Source organism: Molothrus aeneus, chromosome 5 (genome assembly GCF_037042795.1).
Source record: "Molothrus aeneus isolate 106 chromosome 5, BPBGC_Maene_1.0, whole genome shotgun sequence".
Classification (NCBI taxonomy): domain Eukaryota; kingdom Metazoa; phylum Chordata; class Aves; order Passeriformes; family Icteridae; genus Molothrus; species Molothrus aeneus.
In genome coordinates, this window is record NC_089650.1 from 69,038,823 (window position 1) to 69,051,162 (window position 12,340).

Consider the following 12,340-nt stretch of genomic DNA (forward strand, 5'->3'; position numbering starts at 1 on the left):
AAATAAAGGCTGGGATGAGCAGGGATGGGGAAGGAGCTTCCAGCAGCCCCAGAATTCCTCCTCCGCCCTCATTCCCTGTGATCTCCTTAATTCCCAGGGCTTGCGGGGGCTTCCAGGCCGGATCGGCGCTCTCGGAGCCAAAGGTGCCAAGGTGAGCCAAGCCCAGCCAAGCCCAGCTTTCCACCTTGCTCCAGCTGCCCCATTCCCAAAACTGCTTCCCACCCATTCCCAGGAAAGCTTCATGCATGGAATCCTGAGGAATCCACCCCATTTCTGGGGGAAAATCCCTTCTGGAAGGCCTATGAGGAGCAGGGAATCGTGGATCAGGAAGCTTTAAGGCTTGCAGGGAATTTTGGGATAATCTAGGGTTAAAAACTAAGCTAAACCCAGCCCAAATCCCTCCTGATCCGTGGCATGGAATCCTGAGGAATCCACCCCATTTTGGGCAGAAAATCCCTCTTGTAAGGCTTGTGAAGAGCAGGGAATCACGGATCGGGAAGCTTTAAGGATTGCAGGGAACTTTGGGATAATCTAGGGTTAAAAACGAAGCTAAACCCAGCCCAAATCCCTCCTGATCCGTGGCTTAGCAACGGCCTGGGCTCAGGTCTAAATCGGTGCCCGGCTCTTATCATCACCATTAGTTCTTTATCAGTAAACAACATCTAATGAGCCTTAATGGGCTTTTTATGGAGGGATTGGGAAGCTTGATAAGAGAAATGGGAGCTGTTGGTGGCAGAGGCAATGTTGTGGTTATTACTGTGGTTATAATAATTTTTTTAATTAATATTATTTTTATTATTGTTGTTATTAACATTTGGATTCATCAGGGCCGCTCCATTTGGTAACTGAATTTTTATCTGGGGAATTCCCCACCTACTTCCCTCCGGGAGAGCTTGGAGTTGGGATAATTTCCAGTTTTAAGGATTTCCAGTTTTAAGGATTCCCAATTATCTTGGTTAAGAGTTAAATTAGTGTTAGTTTGTTAATTTGTCTCATTTGTTATTAGTTAAATTTTAGTGATCTGAAATTTCTGGGCTGAGGTGAGACTTCATCTCGGTGTGTCATCCCTGGGTTATCCCTTTCCTTGCTTTTCCAGAGTTTTCCCAATGTTTTTGGGGCTCTTTGTCCTCACAGCCCCTCCACTGCTTTTCCATCCACAGGGAGAAGTTGGTAGTCCTGGAAAAGCAGGAATTCCAGGATTGAATGGACAGCATGGACCAAAGGTGAGGATCTGAACCACCCCAGAATCATGGAATGCTTTGGGAAGGGACATTAAAGGTCATCCCACAAGAGTTTTCCCAGAAGTTTTCCCAAATCCACCTCTGGAAAATGCCCATTTCTTCCAGAGGGCATAAATTGGGTTTTCCTGGATCTGCTCCCATAAATCAGCCTGGATTGGGTGAGGATTCTTGGATATTGGGATTGGGATCTTTACTCACCTCCTCAGCTGAGTTCATCCATCCCAATCCCGATGCTCCACAGGCTCTTTTCCATTTTAATGGGAATTTTCCCTCTCCTAGAATACCACCAGCGCCCAGACTGAGGTGACACTCAGTAAATAACTCTAATCCAAGGAAAAACCAGTTCATTCCCAAAATCCCAGCCTTTCCAAGCCCACGTTAGCCATGATTTTACCTTGGCTCCTTCCAGGGTGAGCCAGGAGCCTCAGGGAGCGACGGCGCCTCGGGAATTCCTGGGGAGAAAGGAGAAAAGGTTGGTGCTGAGCATGCTGCCTTTTCCAAGGAATAAACCCCACATCCATCAGGTGCAGTTAACAAAGTTTAACATTTTCCACATCACTGGTGCCCTTTCCAGAGGGGAAATGTCAACTGGCTGGAACGTTAGGGTTCCAGGGAATGCAGTTGGAAAAGGGCAGGAGAGAGAGGTCTCCTTAAATTCCCCTCTGTGCATGGATAAAATCCCAGGAGGAACCAGTTTGGTGTGAAGAGAAGCCATCCAGAGGGGCTGGGATTCACTGGCAGAGTTATTCCATCACCATTCCCAGGGTAAATCCCTGGGATGGAAGTGGATCAGGCTGTGGCCACCTTGGCATGGGAAATGGGAAAGGTCTCCAAGCTGATCCCGAGTTCTGTTCCCATCTCTTTGAGGAATTCCCACCTGGATCACTCCCCACCAATCCTCCTTCTCAGCATTCCTGCTTTATTCTTTAAAAAAAAAACACACCTAAATTCGTACTTTTCTATAGAGGGAAAAAAACGGGATTTCTGTTAAAACAGTAAATTTTTAAGGAGGGAAAAAAAACCAAACGAAATTTCAGCAGCCTCCATCAAATCTCTTGGCATTTTCCAGCCCCTCAGGCCCTTCCCGCATTCCAGTCTCCAATGGATTTGGGATCTTAAAGGATTTTATTGACAACAAATCTGTTTCCCATTCCCTGATGGCCGAGCACCTCTTGAAGTCTCTGGTTGGTGGCCTGGAGATCATTCCCAGGGAATTGTCATTCCCGTCCTCTCCTGGCCTTCTCCCCTCCCACGGATTTGTTTTCCACCACTGCTGGGTGTTGGATTTTTCCTTCCGCTGGGTTTCATGGGAATATTTTCTGTTCCAGCAGCTCTGGGAGAAAGCTCAGTAGTGAAGGTGAAATTTATAGGTTTGGGATCTTCCTCTTTCCTCATTTTTCCCAGGGTTCTGTTTAGGTGAGCTGGGAATTTAGGGATTCCAGGGAGTAGCTGGATGGAAAATCCAAGTCACCAAGCACCTTCTGGACTAGGAAAGGTGGAAAGCAGAGCTCCCACACCAAGGAATGTGGGAGGTGTTTCTGTATTCCCAATGGCATGGAAAGGTTTGGCTGCCCCATCCCTAAAACCCCTGTGATTCCCAGGGAGCCAAGGGAGTTCCTGGACTGGGAGGATTCAAGGGACAAGCGGGATGGCCTGGGAAGCCTGGAGGGGCCGGAGCAGCTGGACCTCGAGGGCCACAGGGGGAGCCAGGCCCACAGGTGAGCAGCAGATCCCGAATCCCATGGGAATCCCACAGGTCCCGAATCCCACAGATCCTGAATTCCACAGGTCCTCAATCCCAGAACATCCTGAATCCCACAGGTCCTGAATTCCAGCAGGTCCCAAATCCCAGCAGGTCCTGAATTCCAGCAGGTCCTGAGTCCCACAGGAATCCCACAGAAATCCCACAGGTCCCGAATTCCAGCAGGCCCTGAATCCCACAGGAGTCCCACAGGTCTTCACAGGTCCTGAATCTCACAGGAGTCCCAGTGGGTCCTGAATCCCACCAGGTCCCAAATCCCACAGATTCTGAATCCCACAGATCCTGGATTCCACAGGAATCTCAGCAGGCCCTGAATCCCACAGGATTCACAAATCCTGAACTCCACAGGTCCTGAATCCCACAGGAATCCCAGCGGTTCCCAAATCCCAGTAGGTCCCAAATGCCAGTGATCCTGAATCCCACAAGTCCTGAATTCCAGCAGGCCCTGAATCCCACAGATCCCAAATACCATGGGAATCCCAGCAGGTCCTGAATCCCACAGAAATCCCACAGATCTTGAACTCCACAGGTCCTGAATCCCACAGGAATCCCAGCTGGTCCTGAATCCCACAGGAATCCCACAGATCCACTCCTGGACACCCTCATGTGCATGAACACCCCTGAAGTGTCCCCATGTCCCTGCTCTCCCAAACTCTCCCACATTCCCTCTTCCCGTGGGATCTTGATCCACGGATTCCCTCTCCCAGTTCCTTTCCCTCCGGACATTTTCTCCTCCCGTCTCCTCCCCTCCTTTCCCTCTCTCCAGGGGAAGATCTGACCTCTCCATGGAGAGATAATTCCAAGTGATCAGGACACCAAGTGGTTCATTATCCCAGGATCAGGATGCCAGGGGTTGGGAAGGAGCCGCTGGCTCTCAGCTCCCGTTTTTAATGAATATTTTTGCATTCCAGCCACGCTGGGCACCTTTAGAAATGCAAGGAAAAAAAATCCTGGGAAATGAGATGTTAATTCCATTGATGAGCAGGATCACCTTGCCCTGGAAGTTTTCTTGAGACAGCTCTGAGAAATAAATAACTTTCCAAAGTGAAAAAAAAAGATGGAAATGAAAATTCCCTTTGTGGTTTTGCTGGGAGAGTTTCAGGCTTGGATTAAAGAACACAAAAATTACCTGGATGATCCAAGAATCAAAGAAAAATTGGAATAAAATAACCTGGAAAACCAAATTTTGTCCTGCTTGAATCCTGGCAATAATTTGGATTTTAGAGGATGGAAGCTGGGACAATTCCCAATTTTCTGGAAAAATCTAAGTCTGGATCTCATCAGATCCACTCTCCTGGATCTCCAAGTTCTCCTGGTCCTACAGATCTTTGCAGGAATTCTGATGTGGATGGGTCCCTAAAATATCGAAATTCCATCTCATTCCAGCAGACTTTTCCTACTTTTTCTCCCAAGCTGATATCCACTGACAACTCCTACACCACATCAGCTCCATCAGGATCAAATATTAGCAGGATTTTGGCAAATTCCACATGAAAAACAATTTTTAAATCAATTATGTAATTAAAAACTACAATATCAATATCTGGAACAGGAGATGTTGATCAGAGCACGAGGCTGCTGTTCAGAAAGCCAAAAATATGTGATCCTATGGAATTCCCCCCCAAAAAAGGGGATTTAGGGCAAGAGGAAGGATGCAGGGCAGAAAGGATAAACAAGGAACTCAACCCACATCCACAAATTCCCAATAATTATTTTTGTTTGTGGCACCAACTAATCAACTCCTTTATCACAAAATCAACTTTAAAACAACCCCTAAATATTTCTCTTATTTTTCCCACAAAGACACTTGGATTTTCTCCCTGCTAATTTGCCTTTTTGGAAGCTGAATTTTACCTGGAAAACACCTCTGGAAATCGGCATTTTCCTTAAAGATAAGAGCTTCAAGTCACTGCATAAAGATGCTGGAAGTGTGACAGGGATCTTTAAAAGGAATTTTGAAGGGTGGTTATAGGAAGAAGGTGGGAAAAGGTCCTTCCAGAACAATAAAATATGGATTAAATCCCGCTCCAGCCCATGGAAACAAAATTATTCTTTCTTCTCTTGCTCCCCAGGCTGTGCCTTGCCATGAAAAATAAATCAAAGGAGTCACAGGAGGGAGGAGGGAGCCGAAAGTACAAGATTCCCTCATGGATATTTAAAAAGGCTGGAATTTTTGATGTTATTAGCGAGCCCAGAAAAGCCTGTCTGGGATAATAAATGGCTTTTTTTTTTTTGGACACTGATTAAAGAGAGGCTGTGAGGTGCCACTCTTTCCACCCACACTGCTCCTTGGCTTCTCCTGGAATTAAAGGAGAAGCTCCAGGAATGGCTTGTGGGGTTGGGAGAGAGGGGAAAAAATTCCAGAGCAGATTCCCATCCCAGACTGGATTTTAGGGGGAAAATCCCAAAAAAGAAAAAAAGTGGGATATCTCTGGAAGTGCTGACAGAACCTCTCCTTTTCCTCTCCAGGGTCCACCAGGGAAAAGAGGGAGATCCCAGCTCTGCCTCCAGGGACCCCCGGGCATGGATGGGCCAAAAGGAGAAGTGGTCAGTATGGGAATGATCCAGTGGGGTTCCCAAAATTCCAGACTGGGGTTGGATGAACCTTGGACCTTCCAGGTTTAATTTCTCAGCTCTCCAGATTTTCCAACAAGAGCAGAGCCATTGGAATCCCGAATTCCAGGCGCTGGGCATGGGCAGTGCTGCCCAAATTCCTGCCTGGAGGTGTCTCCAGCTGGGGGGAAGATTCCTCTGGGAAAACATCAAACTTTGGATCAGCACATCCCCGAGGCTGAGCAGGAATGAGCCAATAATCAGTGCAGGGTAATTAATGCATAATTAATGCTCAGCAGAGAATTCCAACGAGAGCTTTGGATCCCAGCCAGTTTGGGGTCAGTCCCTACATCCTGCAAACCCCGATGTCCCAAGGGATTTTAGGGTCAGGAGTGGCACTGCTGTAACTCCATGTGCTGCTGGTGGATAATGTGATTTTTCCTGGCACTGGAAGTGAGCATGGATTGAGAAAAATGATCCTTCCGGCTTTAATTGGGATCATCCTTCTTGTGCTCCTTGTCCTTTAATATTTTGAAGCACCCTTAATCCACAAATCCAGTTTACAGCAGTTCTGAGCGGAAAATTTGTCAGGGTGTTTTTATCCCTTGTTGACAAAGCTCAACATCTCCTGGTTTTTCCATCTTTCCAGCACTGGAATTGCAGCTCCAGTTTCAAATCTTCTGCTTGAGCTGATTCCCAAAGATTCTGTGCAGGCCAGACCCTCTCCATGTATCCACCTCTTCCAGATGGAAAACAAACCTGACTTGATCCATGGATTTCATCTCCCAGCTCATTTCCCTCTGGAGATTTTCCCTCCCCTTTCCTCCCCTCCTTTCTCATCTCTTCAGGGGAAGATTTGACCTCTCCATGGAGAGATAATTGCAAGTGATCAGGACATCAAGCTGTTAATTATGCCAGGATCAGGATGCCAAGGCTTGGGAAACAGCTGCTGGCTCTCAGCTCCTGTTTTTAATGAATATTGTTGTGATGGAGCAGAGCTCCCAAAAAATCTGGGATGATCTGACGGACACGTGGATGAGGCCATGCCTGTCAGCCCACTGAGCCACTCGCAGATATCCCTAAAATTTATAGGAAAACACGCGAGGCTTTTTACCCATCTCCCTTTGGAGCCATCATCCCTGAGGAGCACTTGTCCCCAGAGCATTCCATGGACAATCTCCAGTGATGTGATAATGATCCAAGTGTTTTTAACAGGGGGAAAATGGTCCCGCCGGGCAGAAAGGAGCCAAGGGAGAGCCGGGCCTTTCCGTGAGTGATTTCTCCCGGGATCGTTTCCCATTTCGGGGGGAAAATGGAGAAAATCAGCCAAACAGCCCCAAGAAGAGGCCGAGGGGAGGAGGGAAATGCTGAGAAAGGGATTTGCTCTGGGAATATCTGGGAAATGAGGCTGTGGGTGTTACCCAGGCATGGCAGAGCAGGAGCAGAGCTGGGCTCTACAAAGCCAAGCCCAAAGTGCCAGGCAGATTTTTCCTCCCCTATCTTTGCCAGGACTCCCAGCTCCTGATTGTCCGACAGGGTCGGTGCTCCAGGGCTGATCCAAGCAAAGGAAAAACAGGAAATGTGCCCCATTTTCAAAGCCTTTAGGGAAAAGCTGCTGCCCTGGGCTTCCAAATCCTGAGGAAGAAGGAGGGTTTGAGCCACATGGATCAGGACGAAATTCCTGTGGCAGCTCCCTCCACATACCTTCATCCTGGATTTTGTGCCACTTGATTGACCCGAGACAATATTTCCATTTTCTCAGAGTGGGGATTAATTTTCCAAGCAGGATTAATTTTAGCAGGGAAAGGATCTCCCTAAATTTGGGCTGCTGAAAATTCCAGCTCCCTACGTGGGAAAATGCCCCAAAATTTGGAATCCCATGAAGGATGAGAGGTGATGAGCCCAGGAAGTCCAGCAGGACATCGACCATCCCACAGGGAAGATTCCCAAAGGGATCAGTGGCTGTTGGCTGTCCCAGGGATGAAGGATGGGCTCCAAATCCATGAGATTGGATGTCTCGTTCCGTGGGGAACAGTGTTGGCTGGGACAGAAGCAGAGAAAGCAGGAGGAGGTGCAGCTCCAAATGATCAGATGTGGTTCCACATTCCCAAGGAGCAGTCCTGGAGGATAATTTGGATGCAGGTGGCTCCGTGTCTTTCCAGAGCTCAGGGAAGTTTGGGAGATTGTGGCTCTGGGGACAATGTCAGGAGGGTGGGGACACTCAGCCCAGGCTTGAGGGGTGACAAGGGTTTTTACAGACCCTTCCAGTTTGGGACATGGAATGATCTGGGATGGAAGAGGCCTTAAAAACCTTCCAATTCCAAGGCAGGGATCCCAACAGAGAGCTGGACTCCATGGTCTTTATTGATCCCTTCCAGTTTGGGACATGGAATGGTTTGGGATGGAAGGGACCTTAAAAATCACCCACTCCTTGGAAAGCCAGCCTGGGTTTGAGGTGTGACTTGCTTTGGGGTCCCATTCCTCGTGGCCAGAGGAGCTGGCTGCAGGAAAACCAGGAATTCCCAAAGGGAATGAGCCACAAATCTTGGGTGGAGCTTCCCGTGACACCAAATCTCCAATCTCATTGCACCCCAAATGAGGCGGCTCCACCTCGGTGGGATGATGCCAGAAGGGTGGGGACACTCCTTGGAAAGCCAGCCCAGGTTTGAGGGGTTACTTGGGTTGGGATCCCATTCCTCATGGCCAGAGGAGCTGGCTGCAGCAAAGCCAGGAATTTCCAGAGGGAATGAGGTGCAAATCTTGAACCGAGCTCCCTTGGTTTGACACCAAACCTCTGCTCTCATTGCACCCCAAACGAGGTGGCTCCACATCGGTGGGACGATGCCAGAAGGGTGGGGACACTCCTTGGAAAGCCAGCCCAGGTTTGAGGTGTGACTTGGGTCACATTCATGGCCAAAGGAGCTGCAGGAAAACCAGGAATCTCCAGAGAAAATGAGGTGTAAATCTTGAACCATGACACCAAATCTCTGCTCTTGTGTCATTCCAAATGAGGCGGCTCCACCTCGGTGGGACAAGCAGGGAGATGGTGCCAGGGCTGGAATTCATCCCTAAATTCCGTTTTTCCCACTCTGGCACAGGAGGAAGAGGTGAAGGAAGTGCTGAGGAGCGAAATGAGAGGGATTTGTGGTGAGTTGGCCCCGTGGTGACCCTGCCAGCAGCTAAATTGGAGCCATTTCCACGCCAGCACACGTCCAAATGTCACCCTCAGCAGCAGGTGGAGCTGGGGCCCCTCTCCAGGAGTCTGGAATTCCAGGCCCTGCAGATTCCTGACCTCCTGAAATTCTCCATTTTTATCCCTTAACAACCTCCCCCCTTCCCATTTGGTTTTGTCAGCGAATCTTTCCCCCATTTCCTTGTGGATTGGGAAGGTGCTGGGTCACTTGGAAGTCACTGAACCTTTTAATTCCCAGTTTTCTGTGGCATTCCTTGGCACACAGAATTCTCTGTTCCCACAGGGAATAACTGCCACCAGCACCACCAAAAAAAAAAAAAAAAAACCAAAAAGAAACCCCCCAAAAAATCCCAGAAACACCAAACAAACAAACAAACAAAAACCCACCCCAAAAAAACCCACAAAAAAAACAGCAACAAAAAAGAAAACACCAACCAAAAAAAAATTCCACCAAATTTGGGGTTTATCCCAGAATCCCAACACTGAAAGGTTTTGGGGTTTTGCTTTCCTTGCCCTGAAGAAATCCATTTATTTGAGATCTAGCAGAACCTTCCTGCCCCATTCCCAGGGCTTTCCCTATGGACATGGAAGATTTTTAGGTTCACCACCACTGGAGTTGTTAGGAAGCATTTGGGTCCTTGAAAAAGAGGGGAAAGGGAAGAAAAATAACCCATAAAAATAATTATTTCCTTGGAAAATCTTATTTATGTTGGGGAAAAAAGTAGCAAACAAACTCATCCCTGTCTCTTTGGTCTGCAGGTTGTGGAGGTGAGTTGGGAAGGATGTCCATGGAAAAGGGTAAGGCTGGGAATTCATGCAGGAAAGGATCTTCTCCTTTTCCCAAATCACCCCAAAACTGTGAAAAGTTGTTTTTAGGAATAAATGTTTTTTTTTTTTTCCGGGATTCGGTGCAGAAAATGTTGGATCACCAACAGCTTTTGGATCCTGGTTTGAGGGAGATGGGTCTTCCTGAGAGGAATCTGAGGGATCAGAGGGACACCTGGAAGTCTCCTGTTTTCACCCTCTCCTCCAGGACCTGCTCCAATCCCTCCCTGACTCCCAGCTTGTAAAGCTGAGCCCACAGAAATCCCAATCCCTGCCCACAAAATTCCGGGATTGCTCCACCATCCCAAACCATTCCCCAGGATCGACTCCAGGACTCATGGAGTCCTCAAATCCAATGGCCCACGGAGCCTGGAGAGCTGATCTGCCCACCCCAAAGCATCAGATTCATCCTCAGTGACCCTCAACCCACAGGTCTGGAGGTGGCTGAAGTCCACAGGCGACTCCAAGGGTATTCCCAGCCTCAGGAATATGCCGGGAATGGTGGAAATTGGGAAGAAAATCTTGGCACAACTCACGGCAAGACCACGTTGGAGACTCCAGTGAAGCCCTTCATGGAGCCACCTCCACTCCTTGCAGGTGAGTTCAGCCTCCTCCTTCCCATCTTCCCAACCATGGAATGAATCCTCTGGAGTGTTCCATGATAAATCCTCTTCCCTGGAATTGGGCAGGAATGAGGCAGGGATGGGATTCCCAGTGAGGGCTCCCACGCTCTTGGAAGTGACATAAGCCCATGCCCCTGGAAGTGAGGAAAACCTAAATATCCATGGGATCAGTGGTGATCCCAACCTTCCAAAGGGCTCCTTTTAAAAAGCTGGGAGGAGGCAGCCGTTTCCAGGCTGATTTTGTCCCACTTTTCCCACCACATCCTTGACAAGTTCCATTAAAATTTCCAGCCAGGCAGAAATGGCATCTCTGAGACCAAACATTCATCCCAGACTATTCCTGTCCAGGGCATTGTGAACGTTGTAATAAAGGATAAAACCACAGCTTAAAAACATGGAAAAACATGTTTTCCATGAGCTTTTCCTCATGAAAAAACAACTGGATCTGTTCCTGTTGGTGTTTTCCAAGAGGGAAGGGCCCTGGGAGAGCCAGATCTGCTCCTAGAGCAGGGCAAGAGCCACCCATGGACCTCCTGATCTCCTCACCAGGGCTTGGAATTCCATCTGGATTGGTGGGATAGAGGGAAAACAGGACAGGGGGAAATTGAGGGATTGTGGGGTAATTTGTGGCAGGATTCCTCGTACTTGGGGCTCAAAATCCAAACTTCAGGACAGGATTAAAGAGGAGGGAGAGTTTGGGATAATTTCTTGTAATCCAGCAGATGAAGATGCTCAGATTTTGTCACCAGGAGGAAGAGGAGGAGGAGGAGGGTTGGGTACAATGGATGGCACAGCTGGAGAAATAATTCAAAATAAATTTAAAATTCCATTGCACTGGGCAAGACACCCCAGAGTTGTCACCTTTACACCCCAAAATCAGCTGTGGTGTTGTCCTGCAGTCCTGCAGGTGTGGGGGTTTGTTATGGGATTCAAGTGTGAAGTTCTTGGGGAATTTCTTCCAAATTAGGGGGATGGAGCAGTGGAATGCTTTTCCAGCCTGGGGGTTTGGGATTTAATTAAATTTGATCAAGCACTGCCATTAAATCCTCTTGGTCACCCCAAAAATATCCTCTAAGGGAGGTCCCAGTGCTCCAAATTCCAGTCTAAGAGCGAGCTGGACTCCACGATCCTTCCAACACCTTCCAGTTTGGGACATGGAATGGTTTGGGATGAAAGGCACCTCAAAAATCATCCAATTCCAAGGCAGGGATTCCAACAGAAAGTTGGACTCAATGGTCTTTATTGATCCCTTCCAGTTTGGGACATGGAATGGTTTGGGATGGAAGGAACCTTAAAAATCATCCAATTCCAAGGCAGGGAGTCCAAGAGAGATTTGGATTCCAGGGTTTTTACAGGCCCTTCAAATTTAGGACATATAACGGTTTGGGATAGCCTTAAAAATCATCCAGTTCCAGGCCAAGGGGTCCAACAGAGATTTGGATTCCAGGATTTTTACAGCCCCCTTTCCAACTTGAGGCATGGAACAGTTTGGGTTGGAAGGGGCCTTAAAAATCATCCAGTTCCAAGGCAGGGAGTCCAACAGTGATTTGGGTTCCAGGGTTTTTACACACCCTTCAAATTTAGGACGTGGAACGGGTTGGGATGGAAGGGGCCTTAAGGATCATCCAATTCCAAGGCAGGGATTCCAACAGAAAGTTGGACTCAATGGTCTTTATTGATCCCTTCCAATTTGAGACGTGGAATCATTTGGGATGGAAGAGGCCTTCAAAATCATCCGAGGGGTCCAACAGAGATTTGGATTCCAGGATTTTTACAGCCCCCTTTCCAACTTGAGGCATGGAACAGTTTGGGTTGGAAGGGGCCTTAAGGATCATCCAGTTCCAAGCTTGTATTCTACAATTCCACGATTCCCCAGGATGGAGAGCTTTAGGAAGAGCTTTGGGAAGGGTTTTAAGTCAAACCCATGGATGGTGGCCCCATGTAAGGGATGAACACATCCCAAAAAATCCAGCCAAGCCTAGAACCAAACCAAACCCCAGCATTCCCCACTCCAGGCTCTCTCCCGACGTCTGTGCCGGACGTCAGAGTCTCCCATCTGGATCTAAACTCGATTTACACCGCGGCAGCGCTGGGGATCAGATGGATGGGACATTCCAGGTGTTATTGAATCACGGCAGCAGCC

General features: G+C 48.2%; 1 protein-coding gene across 1 annotated transcript in view; it reads left to right on the plus strand.

The window, feature by feature from the left end:
- LOC136557330 (collagen alpha-1(VII) chain-like) overlaps positions 1 to 12,340 on the plus strand; it is a 95,873-nt gene that overhangs the window by 79,972 nt on the left and 3,561 nt on the right. Inside the window, exons 71-79 of the mRNA XM_066551065.1 lie at positions 98 to 151; positions 1,161 to 1,223; positions 1,651 to 1,713; positions 2,843 to 2,959; positions 5,473 to 5,550; positions 6,772 to 6,825; positions 8,655 to 8,703; positions 9,509 to 9,547; positions 10,007 to 10,171. Of these exons, the coding sequence (XP_066407162.1) occupies positions 98 to 151; positions 1,161 to 1,223; positions 1,651 to 1,713; positions 2,843 to 2,959; positions 5,473 to 5,550; positions 6,772 to 6,825; positions 8,655 to 8,703; positions 9,509 to 9,547; positions 10,007 to 10,171 (682 nt within the window). The remainder of the gene's footprint in view (positions 1 to 97; positions 152 to 1,160; positions 1,224 to 1,650; positions 1,714 to 2,842; positions 2,960 to 5,472; positions 5,551 to 6,771; positions 6,826 to 8,654; positions 8,704 to 9,508; positions 9,548 to 10,006; positions 10,172 to 12,340) is intronic.